Source organism: Triturus cristatus, chromosome 7, assembly GCF_964204655.1.
Source record: "Triturus cristatus chromosome 7, aTriCri1.1, whole genome shotgun sequence".
Classification (NCBI taxonomy): Eukaryota; Metazoa; Chordata; class Amphibia; order Caudata; family Salamandridae; genus Triturus; species Triturus cristatus.
The window spans coordinates 96,725,185-96,746,732 of NC_140590.1; the positions used below are offsets into that span (position 1 = coordinate 96,725,185).

Genomic DNA, 21,548 nt, shown 5'->3' on the forward strand with positions numbered 1-21,548 from the left:
TGAAAGCGACTAGCCTTCGTGTGGGACTCACGGGTGGGTGTATCAAGTGTTAGAATTGTGTGATATAAACTATTGCAAAGTAGACAGAGATTCAGGTGCATTTACAGCAGATGCCCTTTCACCTGCCTTCACAGCAGAACCTTTCCCTGACTTAGCAAGGTAGGGTGGTCTCTTTCTGGTCGATCTGACCTTGCTTAATTTGCCTTTGAAACCTATAATAGTGTTTATTCATGATATTTGATTTGCTTTGCATATATTGACTAACACATGTATGGATTGGTTAAAAACTAATTTGATGATTTGTGTTTAAAACTTTGCTTACCCTTTGATAAACATTTATGGTTTTGAAACTTAACCACTCTCTGTCTTACTTGTGGAGCCAAATGTGTTTCACGTTATTGACTTGTATTGATGTTTGATGCCAGCCTCAGTCAGAACTAAAGATTCATCGGAGAGGGCTTTCCGAACCTGAATTTGTACCAACATTTTCAAGGAGCAAAGCGCTCTATCACTGTTCATATTGTGGGTATTCTGTCACCTCAAAAACTCAGTCGCAAAAATCTGTCTTATGCACCTAAGCATATGGCTGCTTTCAGCTGATTAGGTGTCCTTTAACTGGTGCATGTTCAGTTCTTCTTTGACAGTCCTATTAAGGTTTGCCAAATAGCTGCAAATTCATCCAATAATGAGTCTGCGGATTGAACTCCCTCCTGGATTCTTCGGTGATGGTAGGTGGATTGCTTTCCGTGGGCTCCCAAACGGCCGCCACCTTAGATCTAAAAGTATGTGTTGGTAATGCTACTGTGGTGAATTTATAAGTAAAAATCATAAAGATTGAGGTTCCCTTTAAACATTTCTAAACCTTTTTCATCAGGGCCGGACTGGCCATAGCGGGCACCGGGCGTTTCCCCGGTAGGCCGCTAGGGTGGGGGCCGGTTTTAGGCCGCTGGGAGGCCGGTTTTGTTACCGGGGGTCGGCAATCGCGGCCCCCGGTAACAAAATCGGCCGCAACCGGCCCTCGCAAACTGCTCCGCTGCTCTCCCCCTCACCCCAGAGGGGGGGCGGCTAATCAGTTTGCCAGGGCCGGTTTCTGTTCCCAGTCCGGCCCTGTTTTTCATTGTCAAGAGCCTGGTCACATGTTGGATGGCCAATCAGCCATGTTCCTTACCAGGAACTGGTTGATCGTTACATTTGTCTGAGTCGCAGCACGTTCGTGTGATCTGCAAGGAAACGCCAACGCTCGTCAACACAACCTCTTTCCCACAGGCTGACTGTTTGGCGGGCTCCACACAACCCTTGAAGGAAGTTAAGACGACTAGGTCCCCTACGGAAAAAGAACAGATTTTCTAGGTATTAGAAAAGGGAACAGCAGTAACAAGCAGGCTAATATCTAACACCTACACAAACACAGGCACTTTATCTCTTTAGACTGTTTTTCAATTTCTTCATTCCTTTCCCTAGCCCTTCAGTGTATTGTGAACTTGAGTCCCTCAGTTTAACGTGTGTTGTTGAGACCAACGGCTGCCCTTCTGAGTTCTAACAGCAGCAACATTTAAAATATGAATGCTCCAGACGTTAAAATGATGTCATAATAAAGTGGAAGAGGGCACATGGGTGTTTTATGCAAACAAATGGCCATACAATTCAATATTGAGCTAGTAGTGTGTGGGTGAGTAACACACACCTCTCCCCCATAAATTCAAAAGATTTGTAGCAAATTCAAGACCCTCAGCTGTTCTCCCTCTGCACTGTTTACCAACTTCTTCCAGCATTTTGTGAATGGTCTTTCTAACCTAATTTCCAGAATATCTTCTCAGCTATGCTCCTTAAAGCAAGTTCGAATGCATTTGGGTTTATTTGCTGTTATCGGACCAGCCCATCCATAAGTTTGAGCTGACTTTACCTACATAGCGCCAGATTTGCACCTTCCATAAATTCTACACCAAAGTAGTGTGAAATCTCATAATTGTTATCCCAAAATTATGTCAAATGTCGGAAAATTGTGAAAAATTTCACGTAATGTACACAAAACGCTCTTTGGGTTATCTTGAGTGAACACTGAACGCAGGTGCATTCCTCATATTCAAAAGTGGCCAACAAGGGGAATGGTTCATATTGGAAATTTCTCTTATGGCAAATTTTCTGCCAGAATCTGACTCCAGCAGGACCTTTTCTGCTAAAACAGCTTCGACGCCAGAAAGGTTACTAAATTACACAATGACGAAACCTCACGTTTTGCAAAGTCGCATAATGGAAAACGACGTAAATTACACAAGCTTTCTGTAAAATGAGCATGGTCTTACTTTTCACACTCTGTGCTGAACTGCGCCCTGAGAAAATAAGGAAAGCGTGCCATATTAGAATGAATGTGCTGCCCCAAGAGCAGCAGCGAACTTGTGCTGCCCTGGGGGCAGCGCATTCACGTGAAATACAGATCAGCTGTTTAAAAGCTGCTCCACATTTCACAGCGCATGCGTCAACCCACCTGCACTTTTAAGGGAGATTAGCGATCCCTTTGCAGTTGGGTGCAGTAAGTGACTGCACCCGCTTGCAGGCTAATGTCTGAGGAGTTCCATGGGACCCTGTTTATCCCCCCATTGGGGCTGCCTTTAGGAGGTGCACTGAAAGTGCACTACCTTTTTGTAGCGCACTTTCAGTGCACCTCTTAAAGGCATGTTTGCGTCTGTGCTCACGTCCGTATTACGGCACGGACGCCGAGGCAAAGTGATACCCTCAATTACATGGAGCCACGCCCCCTGCAAATGTGGAAACGCCCTCTCATGATAGCACTGGAGCAACTTGTGCACCAGCGCTATGTGTATTACAGAAGGGGACACACAAGCGTCAGCGGCTCCTTCTGTATTACCATTGTGCCCGGGGGAGCTCGAAGTGGGCGCACATGCCCGTTGCCCCCCCTTGAGCACAATGTATAAAACGGGCCTAGGTTGGCAACGAAGACACAATTCATTCATGCATCCATGGACACGTACCTGCTCTTTTAATCTGCCGGCCACTGACGCAGTGAGTGACTCCTTCGGGGCAAGGCTCAAAACTGCCAGAGCAACTGTATTTGGAGACGCCTAGGCACTGCTCGCACAGGAGGGAACTCCCTGAAAAGAAAAGAATGTTTATATTGTCAGATTTTGTGTGTTGTTAAACTTTCCATTATGCAAATGTTTTGCTACTGGACACAGCATGTTTGTCGTAAACTTATATTTATGATATGTGTTGGCTCTGAGAACGTTTTCAAAGGCACTCCCTGGTTCTACTGTACAACATATTGTAGGATATATATTGGTCTTCGATTAAACCGCACATACGTTTCTCATTTTGAGACTATTGTCCAATCTGGGGACTGTGTACATTAAATGATGCTGAGCCACAGGCTGGTGAATCATTTTCTGTAGTTTATGCACCATAAGAATTGGCGTGAGAAGGAAATTGCTAAAAAAGAAACTAACACTGGCAATGCTCAAAAGTCTGGCTTCTAACTGAAAGTTCCTCTTCTGTCATTGATGTATTTTAGGAACTTACTAAGTCTTCATGAATGCAGCCTGTAACTCATTCTTGGACTGATAGATCGATTCATCCACCCAATGGGTCATTCTTGCATTTAGCCAATTATCCACCCACAATAAAACATACTGAAAAAGGCCCACGTGTAAGATAAATTAAAAAGGGCACACATAGAAAAATGAAAACATACCACCTCCTAAACTTGGTGAGCAAATGCTTAAAATACAAATATAATGCTGAACATATGAAGAGGCGGTCATCTTGCAATGGCATTATACACAATGTACAACTGTTTTACATTTTCATCAAAGATGCCACATTATGTGTTGGCCGTCCTGGAGCGGTAAAAGCAATGACAGAATGTGCACAATACTATTTCAGAATGCTAGAGTGTAAAGTGCACCAATGTTGTATTAAGCCAAGATGACCAACGTAATACTTCTAAACATGTTGACCATCTTGAAACTATGAAACAATGATAAACTATAGACAATACCATTTCGAGATGGGCAACCAGTTTACAAATATTGACAACAGCGGATGCAGCAAATTAAATTTGGGGCAAGGGAGCAGCCGGTAGGAGTTTGTATGAGCTGCAGGACGATCAAGGACAAGACTAAAAGAAATGAAAGCTGACCTATGGAAGACAAACATGGAAAACTAATGGATTGGTCACCAGCCCAGACAAAGAAGTGCCCTCATTTTCAGATGCATGTGCACATGTGATCAGGACAAATACTGTTACTCACAGCCAATTGCAGAAATGGGTAAAACGATTGCCCCATGCAGTATGCTGTCGTGGGGAGACGCAGAATAAGAATGACACTTGAACAGATACAAGAGTCCAGGCCCAAAGGCCCTTCATGTATGCATGTAATGAGAGTTTTTTTTCAAGGACCTGGCAGACACCACTCTACTTAAGAAGGCCTAACAAGGATCACTACAATGTAAGTCTTCTACTCAAAGGGTTATCCGAGGTATATTGGAGATTCCACAAAATAAACTATCAGTCAACAGCCTTCAATAGAGTGTCTAAACAATCCACTTGTAAAGTCCTTTTGGAGTTAATAAATGTATTTCACAATAAGTAGGCCAAGCCTACTCCCTTTGTAATGTTAAATAATAAACATATTAGACCTGTGGCATCTGAGATAACGTTTCCCAATGAACCAATCAAGACGATAGTCTTCATTATTGAGTAATCACCATACCAAAGGGAGGCCTCCTGTCTTGCACATAAGCCGGCAACCATCATCAGCAGTCACAGAATAACAAATATATACAAACTTACACTTAGCAAAGCAATAGACAACCCCAGTGAAAACAGTCTAACAAGGATTATCGCAATGCAAATCTTCAACTACAAGTGTTTGGCCAAGGGGGTAACCAAACTGCACCCTTGATTACAATGTTCATCTATGATATTCCTTGTAATAAAATATCTGCCTGCAACCTTTAACTTAGTGTAGTGACTATCCACACTCAAAGGCCCGTTGGCATTAACCAACACTTTTCAAGATAAATTATTCAGGCTTTCTGGCTTTGTCATAACTTTTCATAGTAGGCATATCAGAGGCAGATGGATGGATTGCTGACGTGCAGGAAAAGTTGTGGCGACACTGTCCCGCTCAAGCGAGCTGCTGCTGGGGCTGCCACATCCATGGCCGCTGCAAGCACTGCTAGTACATGGAGGCCATGAGGGACTTTACAATCAAGGCCGCCCCTATTCCCCGACATTTTGGCTCTTTGGGACCTCTCTAGGGGGCAACTAGAATCCCTTTGTCCCACGGTATAGAAAATCATCTTCAGGCCAGCAGGATAGTGGTAAGTCGGCCCACCTGAAGGCCCACCTCAGTGCCAATGCCAAGGAAGAAGAAGCAGCGTGAGGCAGAGAGGCGGCGTGGCTGGCCAGGCAGCCTTACAGCAACAGCACCAGCAGCTGGAGAATAGATCATGATGGGGCACAAGGAGTGAGATGGCAGAGGTAGAGAGGTAGGCAGCAGCACTCCTTTTGCAGCTAGGTACCTTGTTGCATGGGTGAGAGCTTTAGCGTTCTTTCTGGGGGTCGAGCTGACAGAGGGTGGAAGTGGCCCAGCTAGGTCTGTGGTTTAGCGTGCTCCCTGCTGTGTGCTCCTCCACACCTGGTCCTAGCCTAAAGTACCAAAACCTTCCTCGCATGTCCTTTATGGGCATGCCACTCAAGATTTAAGACTAGTCTCCAAATAGTCTCCAACTCCAAGCCATACAAAACACCACATAATGCAAAGTGTAACGCCCTGAACGTCTCAGGATCGTTTAACAGACACGATAATGAGAACGCAACCACTTGTGAAGGTTTAGTTATTTTAATGAAGGCAAAAATAATACAAGGAATAAACAAAGGTTATAGTCACTGGAATCCTCCAGGCTAAGTACATTACCAGCCCCCAGCACGGATGGTCCTAACCGTCCTCTGCATATACGCCGATCCCGGCGTATGCCAACAGAGGGCAGAAATGAAATGGCCGACAATGCCAATCGGTAGGCTGTGAGGGGCACGAAGAGTGTTGGGGAGAATCGAGGAGTCAGGGAAACACCCAGCCGGGGTCTCTACCTGAAGGGAGCAGCCGCTCAACCTCTTCCTCAGACTGCACCGGGACGCGGAGTCACCTCCTGGTGATGCGTCACCGATACCCCAATCACAAGCAAAGAAGACTGAACCGAGAGCAGCCGCTCGATCGATCCTGTGGACTTCCGAGTCTGTAACGCGGCAAACACCTCCTGGTGTGCGTTACAGCTGGCAGTCCCTGTATCTCTGGTCGGGCTGGGAGTTACGACTCCAACCAGCAAAAGCGCCACTGCGCTTTGACTCAGCCGAGTCAAAAAGCGAAGCTCAATGGTTATCCGGTAGAGCTTCCGGGTCCTTCACAGGTGACGATGGGGCAAGACACGGCCCAGGGAGTAACGACTCGACCTACCTCCGTTCTTGCCTTACTGGAGCACCACTCCGGAACACTGCTCTTCACTAAGCAGGTACGTCGGTGTAAACACAATATCCGACAGCGTTGTACCTCCCGGTTCCTCCCTTTATAGGGCGTGTTTTCCTTGAGTTATGTAACAGCTCTCCTGTTTACATAAGGGCGTGTTTTCCTTGAGTTATGTAACAGCTCTCCTGTTTACATAAGGGCGTGTTTTCCTTGAGTTATGTAACAGCTCTCCTGTTTACATAACCTCTCAACCGCTAAGCATCCTGGGAGATGTAGTCCGTTTTCGCTGGTTACCGTTTTCCTCCCCTCGCATGACAGGAATTCTTGACAGTACATCCTCCCTCTCAGCGGCTCCCCACGGATCCAGCGCTGGCAGGAAAACGCCGATGGAACAAGGAGACCAAGCGCGGAGCATGAACCCCTTCAGCCGGTTCCCATGACTGCTCCTCCGGGCCATAGCCTTTCCACGCAACCAGGTACCACAGCTTCCCCCTGCGCCATTTGGACGCCCGTATGCCCGACACTTCATACTCCACCTCCGACTCCACGCATACCGGCCTAGGTGTCCCAGACGGCTTGGAGGGTGCTGGTTTGAGCAATGATACATGAAAGACAGGGTGTATCCGCAAAGACTGGGGCAAGCACACCTTCACGTTCACGGGACCCATACACTTGGTAATTCGATAGGGGCCCATGTACTTGGGATGGAACACACTGTTCTTTCGAAACCTCATGTTTCTTGTGGCTATCCAGACGTAGTCTCCAGTGCGGTACAGTGGCCCGGGCCTTCTCTTCCTGTCTGCCGCAGCCTTGTATCTTCTCTTGGCCTCTATTAGGACAGCCCTTGAGCGCATCAACGTGTCTTTTATGTGTGCCACCCTGTCCGCTGTGGCGGGAATCCTGTCCTCTCTGAACGGATGTAGAAATGGCAAGAACCTGGGATGTTGGCCATAATTGCTATAGAACGGAGATGACTGTGTGGAGCTGTGAGTGGCGTTGTTATAGGCTATCTCTGCAACCCATAGCAAGTCGACCCATTCTTCCCTGCCCTGGTCCACAAAACATCGCAGATACTGTTTGAGCGTTTGGTTCAGGCGCTCGGTTTGGCCGTCCGTTTGAGGGTGGTAGCTGGTGGACAGGGCGGTCTTAACATGCAGCGCAGTGCACCAAGTCGTCCAGAATTGCGCCGTAAACTGCGATCCGACACGATCACCCCAGGTAATCCATGCAGTCGTACCACATTCTTAAGGAGTAGTGACGCCAATTCCACGGCCGTAGGGACTCTCTTGCAGGGGATGAAGTGCCCCATTTTCATCAAGTAATCCACCACCACCAGTATTGCCGTCATCCCCTGGTCTACCGGTAGGCCCACCACGAAGTCCAGTGATATGCTATCCCATGGTCTATCCGGGGTCGGAAGTGGATGTAAGAGCCCTTGGGTTCAGCCATGGTCGGCCTTCATGGTAGCACACGTAGGACACTCCTGTCCCCACCTCCTGACATCCACTCTCATGGTTGGCCACCAGAAATGCCGTCCCATGCTAGCCACCGTTTTTTCAAAGCCCAAATGACCTGCGCATGGAGAGTCATGGCACCAGATGAATGCTTGTTTCCTTAGCCTAGGCGTGGGTATCAATAGGCACCTGCCCTTCAGGGGTATCCCGTCCTTCAGCTGCCATTCTCTGTGACTGAGGAGCCACCTCCGCCATGCGAATGACCTGATCCCTCTCTTTATTCCCCTCAGGAAAGTATCCGGTTGGATAACCCCCAATACCATCCTCGGGGAAATGATGGAATGCTCGGTCGCAGGCAATGGTTCCTTAACTGCAGATTGACGGGACAGGGCGTCCGCCTTCCGGTTTTCCGTCCCCGGCCGATATGTGATGCGGAAGTTGAACCCCGCAAAGAAGATCATCCACCGCAGCTGCCTGGGAGAAAGGTGTCTTGTGGCCGTCATGAACTGTAGGTTCCAATGGTCCGTGTACACCGATACCACATGTCTTGCCCCCATCAACCAATGCCTCCATTCGGTGAAGGCGTCCTTGATTGCGAGAAGCTCCTTCTCCGCAATATGGTAGTTGCGTTCGGCGTCGTTGAGTTTGCGGGACATGTACGCAACGGGATGAAGCACCCCTGTGTCGTGGTTGCGTTGGGACAAGATAGCCCCCAGCGCCACATCCGATGCGTCCGCTTCCACCACGTAGGGGAGATCCGGATCGGGGTGAGCCAACACCGGCGCCTTACCAAAGGCGCTTTTCAGGGCCTCAAAGGCTTTGTTCGCTTCAGGGGACCAGACAAACTCCTTGGACTTCCTCAGTAGCTGTGTGATTGGGGCCACCAATCCTGAAAATCCATCTATAAACCGCCTGTAAAAGTTGGCGAAGCCAATGAAACTTTGGACGTCCTTCACGCTTTGGGGCACCGGCCATTCTTTCACCGCCTTGATCTTTCGTTCTGCCATCTCCTGTCCCTCTGGACTCAGCATCACTCCGAGGAATTCCACGGATGTGACATGGAAGTCACACTTGCTGAGTTTACAAAACAGCATGTTTTCCCTCAGCTTTTGGAGCACAGCTTTGACGTGGTGTACGTGCTCCTCCACACTGGACGAATAGATGAGGATGTCGTCGATATATACGACCACGTAGATATCCAACTCCTCTCTGAATACCTCATTCAAAAAGTACTGAAAGGCTGCCGGGGCGTTGCACAGACCGAACGGCATGACGAGGTACTCAAAAAGGCCGAACCTGGTCTTAAAGGCGGTCTTCCACTCGTCTCCGTCCCTCATGCGCACCAGATGGTATGCCCCTTTCAAATCCAACTTGGTGTAGATACGAGCTTTCTTGACCTGTTCCAGAAGTACACTGATGAGAGGCAAGGGGTACCAATTCTTTACGGTTATCGCATTCAATGCCCTAAAGTCCACACAGGCTCTCAGCTCCCCATTAGCCTTCGGGATGAAGAAGAGTGGCGAGGCGGCAGGAGACTTGGACGGGCGGATGAATCCTAGCTTGAGGAGTTTATCTAGGTACCCCCGGAGATGCACGTTTTCAGGCTCCGTCAGGGCATACAGCCTGCCGCTGGGAACGCTGGCCCCTGGCACCAGGTCGATCTGGCAGTCAAACTGTCTATGTGGTGGTAGCACTTCCGCCTTCACCTCATCAAATACATCCTCAAAAGTGTGATAAGCCTGGGGGAGAGCCACATCTTTTTCTGCCGCTGTAGCCACCGTCTGACTCCCGCTCTCATCTGCGTCAAGGGGTTCCGTTCTTATTCCACAATGCAGGATGCAATACGGTGACGTTAGTTCGATGCGATGTGTTGGCCAATCCACAGAGGGGTTGTGTTTCTGTAGCCATGGCAATCCCAATATGACGCCATATTGGGGCGCTCGGATGATGTTAAAATCGATTTGTTCCAAATGGTTCCTCCCACATCTCATCGGAAGGACCCCCGTGTGCTGCCCGATGGGCCCCGTCACCAATCGCCTTCCGTCTACAGCATAGACGTCTTCGGGTACAGCTTTGGGAAGAAGCACTAGCCCTAGCCTGCATGCCTCGTTGTGGTCCATAAACATGTCAGTGGCCCCTGAATCCACCATGGCCACAACGGGTATCCACTGGTCATGCACTCCCACGTGCACCGTGAGAAACAGGTGTCGTTGTCCCTTAGTGACCGAGTTGGAAAGTGAAGGGATGGATGAGTGACTCCGAGATGCCCCTTCTTTGGTCTGGGAGTCCTCTAGTTTTCCGCCGGTACGTCCACCACGGCTGTTACCGACCGGTTGGCCCGATAACGTGACGTCTTCGGTTTGGCAGGGCATTCACGTACGTAGTGGCCTTTTTTGCCACAATATAGGCACAATCCTTGTTTACAGCGTGACTCTTTCTCCGTGGCTATGAGGCTAGCTCGTATTGCGCCGATGTCCATGGGTTCTCCCTTGGATGCGGTGGAAGTTTCAGGACTTCCTGTCAGGAAGCCGGGAGCACAAGCGCGGGGATCGCGCGCCTGCATTGCCTACAACTCCCAGCCTGCCCACAGTTCGGAAGGGGAGGAGTCACGCATACAAAAATGAAGAGACGCCCCATTGACGCTGTGCGTAATTCGAGGAAGCACGTCCGTCGTCGAGCCAGTGGGAGATGCGTCCGAGCTATGGCGTTATACCAGTGAGGTCGGAAAGGAATTCGTGGAGCCTGCAACAGCTCGAAGTCGCGGAGAAGAAGCGAGCGAGCCGGAGACAGGTCAGCGGGTTCTCATTCGACGGAAGAAGCCTTTCGGAGGAGGCACCCAGAGTACAGATAAGTGCACCATTCTCTCGGACAGGAGAGAACCGAGTCGGACCCTTAGGATCAGTTACCGTGCCAGAGAGCAGGCAGCTGGATTCCCAGTCGCTTAAGGTTACCGTGCCAGTGAGCAGGTAGCAGGATTCCCAGTGGTGTATAGTTTCTTTTTTCCATAGCGCTGGGGCGCGTGTTAGCTGTGTATATCAAGCGTACTTTTCAGCCAGGACAATACTCCCCCGTTTCCCATTCCTGCAGTAAAAAGGAATGTTTCGAAAGTAAGGTGGGGTGGTGAGACTTTGTACTTAAGTGAGGTACTGCCCACTAACGAGACTTTCGTACTTTAGCATATTACTCTGGTCAGAACTGGGATCAGTTCATCTGTATTAGTTTGTCATTTTTGGGTCTCTAAAAGGAAGGATAGAGGCAGCCCCTCTTTCCAGACGTTGAGCAGATTGTGTTAGTATAAACGTTTAAGCTCTTGCCTATGCTAGTACCTCATGTTGTGGACTGACTGTTGACGCTCAGGTCAAAAATATATCCTCAGAATCTATATCAATGTTTCAATGACTAATCAAAATGAATGTTGGTAATCTAAAGTTGGCATAGGCGGAAAGGCGGTGTCTTTCCAGAGGTATAGCCCACAGAAGGGTCTGAGGTTAGCGAGAAGTAATGAGAGTAGCATTACGTACAGAGATATAGGTTTGCTTTGTGTATTTTTTCGTTACAGGTTCTACTCCCCGCTGTTCCCTTCCTTCCCTTCCCTCACTTGATCGCCCTATACCTCCGTGCCTTTAGTGCAGGAGTTGGGGATATCAAGAGGTGGATACCATATGGCATCGCTCGAATCCTGAGGAGTACTGGACCGTGGACGGATCGTGACACTTCCCACTGTCACATAGGATGGAAGGGAGTTTCCTTTTCTCCCATGATCCCCCTTTCTTTCACTTAGCCTATGTTCCAGCCGTAATACCAGGTTGATAAGGCCCTCACATGTCTTGGGTTGTGGGTCAATATGAGCCACGGTGTCCTTGAGCTCATCGCACAGCCCGTGATGGAAGAGCGCCGTCTGTTTAGCAACAGGCCACTTGGTTTCCGCAACCAGCCTTCGGAACGCGTTGAGATACTGCACCAGGTCGTTGGATCCCTGTCTCAACTCAAGCATTTCACGGTCCGCCGTGTACGAGTCAGCCCTTCTGTCGAAGACTTTCAGGAATTCCTCGCGAAAAGCACCCCAATCACATAAGATGGGGTCGTCCCTGCTCACCAGAGGTACGGCCCATTGTGCCGCGTTTCCAGCCAAATAGGATATAAGGAAAGCCACACGAGCCTGACTCGTGGGGAACGCCCTTGGTTTGCACGATAAATGTAGCGCCACTTGTGTGAGGAATACCTGCACTGTGTTAGGATCCCCACTGTACCTCTCTGGTGTTGCCAAGGGGACGGCTACTGGCATTTCCACTACTACCGCAGGGGTCTGGTTCGTGAGGGAGGTGCTGGGCGTGAGCGGGTCCAATTGGATAGCATCCAGTCTGGCTTTTACATCGGCTGTTTCTTGCCTGGAGGCAGCCAATTCAATTTGCACGGTCGCTAAAGCAGCCAGCACATCATCAAGTGTTACCATGTCTGTTATCGACCGGGAGACAGTTAGTGTTATTAAGGTCGGATATTTTGTAACGCCCTGAACGTCTCAGGATCGTTTAACAGACAAGATAATGAGAATGCAACCACTTGTGAAGGTTTAGTTATTTTAATGAAGGCAAAAATAATACAAGGAATAAACAAAGGTTATAGTCACTGGAATCCTCCAGGCTAAGTACGTTACCAGCCCCCAGCACGGATGGTCCTAACCGTCCTCTGCATATACGCCGATCCCGGCGTATGCCAACAGAGGGCAGAAATGAAATGGCCGACAATGCCAATCGGTAGGCTGTGAGGGGCACGAAGAGTGTTGGGGAGAATCGAGGAGTCAGGGAAACACCCAGCCGGGGTCTCTACCTGAAGGGAGCAGCCGCTCAACCTCTTCCTCAGACTGCACCGGGACGCGGAGTCACCTCCTGGTGATGCGTCACCGATACCCCAATCACAAGCAAAGAAGACTGAACCGAGAGCAGCCGCTCGATCGATCCTGTGGACTTCCGAGTCTGTAACGCGGCAAACACCTCCTGGTGTGCGTTACAGCTGGCAGTCCCTGTATCTCTGGTCGGGCTGGGAGTTACGACTCCAACCAGCAAAAGCGCCACTGCGCTTTGACTCAGCCGAGTCAAAAAGCGAAGCTCAATGGTTATCCGGTAGAGCTTCCGGGTCCTTCACAGGTGACGATGGGGCAAGACACGGCCCAGGGAGTAACGACTCGACCTACCTCCGTTCTTGCCTTACTGGAGCACCACTCCGGAACACTGCTCTTCACTAAGCAGGTACGTCGGTGTAAACACAATATCTGACAGCGTTGTACCTCCCGGTTCCTCCCTTTATAGGGCGTGTTTTCCTTGAGTTATGTAACAGCTCTCCTGTTTACATAAGGGCGTGTTTTCCTTGAGTTATGTAACAGCTCTCCTGTTTACATGAGGGCGTGTTTTCCTTGAGTTATGTAACAGCTCTCATGTTTACATAACCTCTCAACCGCTAAGCATCCTGGGAGATGTAGTCCGTTTTCGCTGGTTACCGTTTTCCTCCCCTCGCATGACAGGAATTCTTGACACAAAGAGAGTCGGTGCTCCATTAAAACCGAGATGTGTGCTCTATGAAGGCACCATCGGTATTATTTTGGGCACACAGTGATAGTTTCAACTATAGAGTGCGGCGATTGACAAGAAAGAACTGTACATGACTATCTATTCAGAGGAACGCAATTTATGCCTTACAACTCACCGTCAACAGAAAAGTTGCTCCCTCCTGCAGTCATAGGAAGACCCGTGCAAGGGCAACATCCAAACATTATCTAAAGAATTGGAGGAAGAGAGACAGGTGCCTCTTTGGGAGTCGAGGCCTTTCCTCCCAGTCTCCCTTGATACTGAAATGTGCTTGGTGGTGTAAAACCTAACCCACCAGGTAGGGTTGAATGAGGTCGGGAAAACACTGGTGGCGCTGAAAACCACTGGGCGTAAGCAGAGATGCCCACATGCAGCTAAAATTATCATCATTCCAGAATGTCCACTGCAAATGGTATAGCAGGAGGAGGGGCCCTTATTTTTACCTGCAGCAGTGGAACAGTCCCATTGAGCTAAGCTGAGATCGTGAAATCAAATTAGTTTTTTTTAAAACCCTATTGATGCAATATTTTCATACAATAAAGAAGTCAAATGACTGCAAGCTCCCATGCAGCCACACAATACTCCCTCTAATGAATTACAATTTGAAGGTGACCAGGGCAACTCAGTGCAGAAGATAAAATCAGAAAACAAAAGAAAACCATCATTCCAATGGGAAGAATGGGCAGTAAGAAGTGTTAGAGCAAAAGAGAAGCGGCTGAGTACATTGAAAGCAAGTCCTCGTATGCAGTACCAGCAGTGACATGTTTAGATCAAGGGTGCACCCTCAAACCTCAGGTGACCACCTGGATGGATCGTCCAACATAAATTAGGTAAATACAAACTGAACTGAAGGCACACATCCCATTGAAAAGAGACAGCATGTTGTTAAAGCTGAAGTACACCACGCTTCATTATTCCCAGCAGCTTTATCGGAGTACTTTAGCGATCCATTCCATGAAGTGACAAGCAAACAGAATCCACCAGCAAACACACCTTGGACCCAGGAGCATACCCTTCACTAAGCTACAAATGACTCTAGATGGTTGTTGGGCAGGTTAGCCTTTTCCACAATTGCATTTGCCACTCCCTTAGAAGCTACCTCCCAGTTGCAAGAAATTAGTCTGGTAGAAACAGGTACAATAGTGTGTAGTTTGGTCTCTTGGGATTGATCTCTTGATCTGGCTGAAACTAGTATATTAAACAACACTCAAAAATCCCCAATGCAGCAACATCAAAGAGATGAAATGCAGAGGACTTGGGAGGCTCTGCCAAATTCATTCCAAGCAGCAGGAGACGTTCTAATATATCAGTCAAAGAAACTTGACCTGGGGGTTAATTTACTTAATACCTTGGCAATTTATGTCACTGCGATCTACATCAAAATAGGGGCCTTAATTAATCTGATCCAGCGAGCACAAGCAGATGCAGCACAATCGGCAGTGGCTTTGACCTGTTTTGTCCATTGATTGACATTTATCCTGCGTAATGTTATGCGGTACTAAACTAAATAAAACTTCAACTAATGATAAGAACTGTGCAACCACAAAAACAAGCAATCTACAAACTACCTGCAATGATAACCAGTTAATGATAGTACCTAATGACCCCAACCTCAGATTAGGTTGAGTCTATAGACCGCTCCTAAGAGACCTTCTTATATCACCGGAACAACTGATTCTTGGGCCAGGGCTAACTAGTCTCTGTCAAAAAAGCAATGCAAACAACAACAAAAAGGCCCACAACAAGCAGCCCTCTCAAATCGATGGATCAGATATATTCCATCTTCAGAAGAGCATACAAAAAAGGAGTGTCACCTCTGAAGTCATCAATGGAGGCCATAGCATCAGCAGCAATCTGGAGTTCTCCAACAATAGCAAGGTCCACCTTGCAAAATAACTGTAACGTAAAAAAAGTGTGTGCTCCTTATCCTTCCAGCAAAAAAGAAGTCACCAAGAGTACACGAGGTACAGGCAGAACCCTGGGTTATCCAGAAGGAAACAGGTCCCAGTCAATGTCCTCTGTAATTCTTTTTCTCTGTATGCGGCAGTGTAAGGTCTGAGTGCGCTGCAGCCAAGGCTATGTGCACCAGTAACCAGACAGCACGTGTGGGTGCAGCGCCAAATATCAATGCAAATATCACTCCAAAAGTGTAAAGACGGTGCATTTCCACACATACAGAACCACAGGAAGGGTCTTAAGGCAGGTTTGCAATTTAGATACACAAGCTCCTGCTCTGACGATGCGACGTTCTTACCCTCTGCTTTGATGCAAGAAGACCAGCGGAATTAACCTAATCCCTTCGTCTGGCGTACTTGATATGCGCGTTAAAAACCCCCACTGGAATCAATACCTGGCGCTACTTGCCCTTCACATTGGATATACGATTTGATGTCCCCATACGTTGAATGAATCCCGCTGCCTCATCAATTTCTTGGAACTGCCTTTTTGAGCCACTTGAGGCCCTGAAATCCCCCTCCCATTATCAGAGGGCAACTACTAGCCTACCCACCTGAATAAAGGTGTAATTTGTGTGTCCCACACGTTTGTAACTACTATTGCCCTGATGAAGGTGTAGCCCCCTGTGGGCCCAACACCGAAACGTCCGTTGGCTCTCATTGTCTCGTGCCTACCTGGAGACCCCGTCTGTCTACACGATTGGGAGAGCACGAGCTTTGGAACTGTTATTCCCTGGAATTGTTATCCCTTGAATATTGATTGTTTTAACCTATGTATGAAATAATTTGTTCTTGATTATGCGTCTGTTGAATAAATGAGTATGTTGTGGGAATTAATGTGTGTATGACTGTTCAGTGTGGGACTTATATATTTCTGTATTGCGTAATTATTTATATACACTCTTTTTTATTGATTATTATCCTGATCCTTTATACTTAAATAAACTGATTCTGAAAATCTCCCTTTCTTATGTCCCTTTGCCCCTCTGTGTCAGTCACGGTATGTGGTTGCTTATTTAATCCAGACCCAGTTTAGGGCTTACCTATATCCCTTTGCTGTAGGCAGCTGGTAACTTTCGTTGATATTTTGGTTTAATTTTCCCCTGCCCCTTCTGCCTACCTATCCGTCCTCCAGGGGTCCCACTTACATTGGATGAATTGGTTACACACCTATAGTTGTAGAGCAACTCTTATACTGGCTTAACTTGTATCCTAAAAGGAAGGCTGCACAATTGCTGTATCATGGTCTCATGCATGGTTTTAGTATCCAGACCTTGGCTGTGTCCCCTGTATTTCATTGCTCTAACTTGTTATCAGCCTGCATTCATTCAGAGGTGGTTGCGCTGAAGTTAAAAAGAGAAAGCTTGTTAGCTCGAATTGCAGGGCCCTTCCAAGCTCCGCCATTCCCTAATTACATTTGTTTCCCATTGGGGGTAGTTCCAAGGAAAGATTCGGGTTAGTTGGGCATGATTCACAACCTGTCAGTACCCAAGGGTGGCTCCGTCAATGATGCAATTGACCCTGCTCTCTATTCTGTGACGTACTTGTCTTTTGATTCAGCATTGTTCAAACTTTGTGCTTTGGGGGCCTGGGGCTCATTTGGGCAAAACCGACATCGAGTCAGCCTTTTGATTATTGCCAGTCCATCCGCATGACTATCACTTGTTCGGTTTCCAATTCAGAGGGCAATACTATTTCGATAAATGCATGCCTATGGGTTGTGCTCTATCCTGTAGCTACTTTGAGCAATTTAGCTCTATGCTGCAGTGGTTGTTTGCATACATGACTGGCCATAGGGAAATTGTTCATTACTTGGATGACTTTCTTGTCATGAGTCCCCCAGCCCATCGTCTGGAGTATGTGGTTGGGCATTAGAAGAACTGATCTCCTTGTTTAAGGAGGTAGGAGTTCTGCTCGCCATTGACAAGACAATGGGCCCTGTTATGTGCTTATCCTTCTTTGGGATTGAAATTGATACAGTGGCCGGGGAGTGCAGGTTACCATCTTACAAAGTGCAAAGCTTTATTCAAGCCATAGACGCTACACTCGTAGCGAAAAAGGTAATGTTGCATCAGCTACAGGTGCTGGTTGGGCAACTAAACTTCGCTTTATGCATAATCCCGATGGGCCACCCGTTTTCCACATCCATAGCCAGGGCCATGACTGGGCTAACTCAGAGACACCATCACACAAGGCTACATGCAGAATTAAAGAAGGGCTTGAGGAGCTGGAGGAAATTTCTCCAGGAGTTTATTGGTGCAGTGGTACGGCAAACACCACCAGTCACCAGCGACACTCTTGGTCTGTTCACAGACGCAACCGGCAGCATTGGCTTTGGGGCCATCCTTGGTGAAGAATGGTGCAGGGCTGCCTTTGTATCAGATGCCCATTGTCTCACATGTGAACCTGAAGTGTACCTGTGTGCTCATGCATACAGGTGGTCCATCACCCTAGTGAAAGCGCGCACTCCTAGGGTGGTTATCATTTGCATGCATACATCTTGGATCATGGAGCCCATGATTGCGGGTTGTAACTGGTCATGAGATAATGACCTATGTGGCAGGACTTGCAGTCGAGATCGTTATATTTACACATTAGCTGCTGAGACTATTATCGTGCTTCTTGTAACAAAAGATATTATTATCGTAATCCCCGTGACACAAGTGACCTTATACACTGCCCCACTCAGTACCATGCCACACTCGTCTTAAGGATGTTGCCTACCTCTGTATTAAGGACGGTCGGCCACGTCGGCGGTCAGAGTAAGGTGCGCATGAAAATCTGGGAAGGAAATGATTTGAGAAACGTGCGGTCTATCCCTCATTACATCACCCAACATATGTCATCTCACCTGAGCTGTGGTGCTCGTGATGGTTATTTACTCACAGTCAGTCATGATGCAAATTGCTGTATGCCTACCCCTCCGTTCTCGCCGCTGGTAACCACGGTGTTGACTGAAGGTGCCTTTAAACACACGCCCATCAGCGGAAATGACGTGTAGGGAGGGGGACGTGTCTCCTCTGAGTAGCGAGTGAGAATGGGAGGGCTGCCCTGAGTCGCGGCCGAATGTGGCGACCATCTTGAGTGTATGTGTTGCCCTGAATCGTGGCTGAATGTGGTGGCCATATTGAGTGTGTGCATAGGTCCGCATAAAAAGCGTTATAAAATACGCGCTGTTACTAAGTTGCAGGACTCGCTGGGCAGTGTTGCGGGGAAGGTATCGTGAATTGGGGCATCATCTTAGAGGGTACTTGCTAGTCATGTGAGAGGCAATATCCCTTGTGGATGAACCTTAGTAATGGGATAAACCATGATAAAGGGTCACTTATGAGTAGGACAGTCAGTAAGAACCTCCTAGAGGGTGACCTAGTCAATTGTCACTTTAACACAAGGTAGGTAGGACCGTAGACAGCTTTTCTGTAATACACTCGTGGACGGTTAGGGCAGTTACCGGTCTCGGTCTTAAATAAATAATACCCGCCTTATTACTGGCTCATACTGAAAATCAATATTATGATATACTAGTAGACCCGCATGGCATTGTTAGAGGGCTGAGAGATACTTATGGTTGCTTACACGCATGTGTAGAATGATGATAAGTTTGTTAGTTCTAACAAGGGTATCTCATCATTCAGACCTATGGAGTTACTTTTGAGACGGAACACCCAGAGTTGTTCTTGTCTGAAGAGTGTGTTATTGGTCCAGCCAGGGTTGGCTTCAAGGATGGTCCATCTCAGACTATCTGGGGTATGACCCAGTTCCAGAAAATTTCTTAAATGTTTCGTTTGTGTCTTGTGGCAGCGTATAGTGCTCCTGTGTTCTCCTATTCTCAGTTTTACAGGTCGTGTAGTCATACCTATCTATTTCTTGTTGCAAGGACACGTGATTAGGTATACACAGTTCCTTGTATTACAATTGGTATGTCTCTTTTGTTGCCAAGGTCTGGCCAGGCCTAGGTCAACATTTTTAGAAACTGAAGTGAGAGGACTTACAGAGCAGCTTCCGCATGGATAATGGCCTTCAATGTGGGGCATCGCCCACATTGTAATTTGCCCCGTCAATGTAGTTTTGGGGCGTGTGTGAACCAGAAGGTCCTTGAAATTCTGGGTTCTTTTAAATGCAAACAGAGGGACAGGTCCTGGGGTGAAAGTGCATGTCTCCAGAATCCTCCAATGTTTTTTAATCGCCTTTTGAATTCTGTTTGAGTTTGGCGTGAATGTAGTCACACATGTCATGGTATCCGTCTTGTGTCTGTCCTGACTTCTAAGAGTGCCTCTCTGCTGTTGTTCTTAGCCCGTTTTTGAGCCTGTCGTATGATCCTTTGAGGGTAATGACGATCGGATAGATTGTCTGCCAGGATCCTAGATTGTGTTTTAAATTCATGTAAGGTGTAGCAGTTCCTGCGTAGACGAAGGAACTGTGTTACTGGTAGGTTATCCTTAAGGGCTTTCGGGTGGTGGCTTTCTTATGTCAGCAGACTGTTCCTGTCCGTAGGTTTTCTGTAGTTAGTTGTGTGAAGGACTCATTACTGAGGGAGATTTCAAGATCTAAGAAAGGAATCATCTCCTTAGACTGTGTTCCTGAAAGTTTTAGGAACGGGTCGAGGGTGTTGATCCACCTACAGAATTCCCTCATCTCCCTTCCAAAATAGGAGGATGCCGTCAGTGTAACGACGCCACATCATGATGTTGGTATTAAACGGGTTGTTATCCCCAAGGATAAAGTTGGCTTCGAAATTGGCCATGTAGAGGCAAGCCAGACTAGGAGCGAAGGTGCTCCCTATGCTGGTGCCCTGGATCTGATGGTAAATCTGTTTATGAATAGCAAAGAAGTTCTCTTTCGAAGCAAGGGAAGCACACTCACAAATGAAGGAAATGGATGTGTCATGGAGCCAGGGATCAATGTCCTGTAATATCGATTCCAATACTTCCAGCGTGGCATCCTGTGGGATATTTGTGTAAAGCACCTCCACGTCGAGTATGACGAGGAGGCTGATGTTCGCAGGGTCTTCGAAATTTTCGATCAAGTTCAGGACGTCTGTCGTGTCTCTGAGATAAGTGGGGGTTTCTGTGACTAGAGGGCGTAGAAAAAGTCGCAGAGCTTACTCAGCGGTTTCAGGAGGGAGTCAATCCCTGACACTATGGGTCGTCCAGGAGGTGGATTGGTCCCTTTGTGGATCTTGGGTAAGGTGTAGTAGTAGGGGATCTTCGGGTCTTCATTAACCAGGTATCCTGCTTCCTGAGCGGAGATCCATCCTTCTGTTTCTGCCTCGTGGACCAGGCTCTTGATCTTGGTCATCAGGCATGGTGTGGGGTCTTCTTTGATAGGTCGATAGTATCTGATGTTGTCCAGTTGTCGGCGACATTCGGCTTTGTATGTGTCCACATCCTGGATCACAATGGCGCCACCCTTGTCTGCCGGTTTTAGGATGATGCTGGTGTCGTCAGTGATGGATTCCAATGCTTTTCTTTCTTCAATAGATATGTTATTGAAGGTGAGTCTAGTTGGGATGGCTGTGACTTCCTTGAGGACAGCCTGCTCAAAAGTGAGTACCTCATTGAGTGTCATGGCTGCCGTAGGGGTGAATTTGGATTTCTTCTTCAGGCCTGTTCCTTTTCCTGAGTGTCTGGTTTATCTTGAAAAAAAGCCTTGAGACGTACTTTCCGGAAAAATTGGTGAAGTTCCTGATGGAGTCTGAACATGTCTTCGGAGGATGTCGGGACGAAACCTAGGCCATTTTCCAAGAGCCCAGATTCGCCCTCAGACAGTGAGCTAGACGAAAGATTCACGACTAGTGTTTTTGACCCGATGTCTTGCTCCGTAACATCATTGGTTCCGGGTCTTGCCAGTTGACACTCTTCTGCCCTCCTCTTCTTCTTCCTCTGCCCATCCCTCTGTTGTAAAAAGGGGGGTTCAGGAATTGGTTGAATTGGGGTGCTTGTGGCAGAAACCCTTGTGGCATGTTCCACATGGGTTGCGGTCCCATCCATTGTCCAGGGTACATCTGTGGTTGTAATGGATGTGGTGGAAAATTCTAGTACAGAGGTGGACGTTGTAGTAGTTTTTTAAAAAAAT

The 21,548-nt window shown here is 47.8% G+C and overlaps 1 protein-coding gene across 1 annotated transcript in view; it reads right to left on the reverse strand.

Annotated features, from left to right (window-relative positions):
* The window catches only part of LOC146808910 (uncharacterized), a 46,423-nt gene extending 25,382 nt beyond the window's left edge, over positions 1-21,041 (reverse strand). Inside the window, exons 1-3 of the mRNA XM_085614802.1 lie at positions 20,579-21,041; positions 2,991-3,110; positions 1,169-1,324 (exon numbers count right to left, since the gene is read on the reverse strand). Coding sequence (XP_085470928.1) covers positions 1,169-1,324; positions 2,991-3,110; positions 20,579-21,041 — 739 coding nt within the window. The remainder of the gene's footprint in view (positions 1-1,168; positions 1,325-2,990; positions 3,111-20,578) is intronic.
* Between the last annotated feature and the right edge of the window lie 507 nt (positions 21,042-21,548).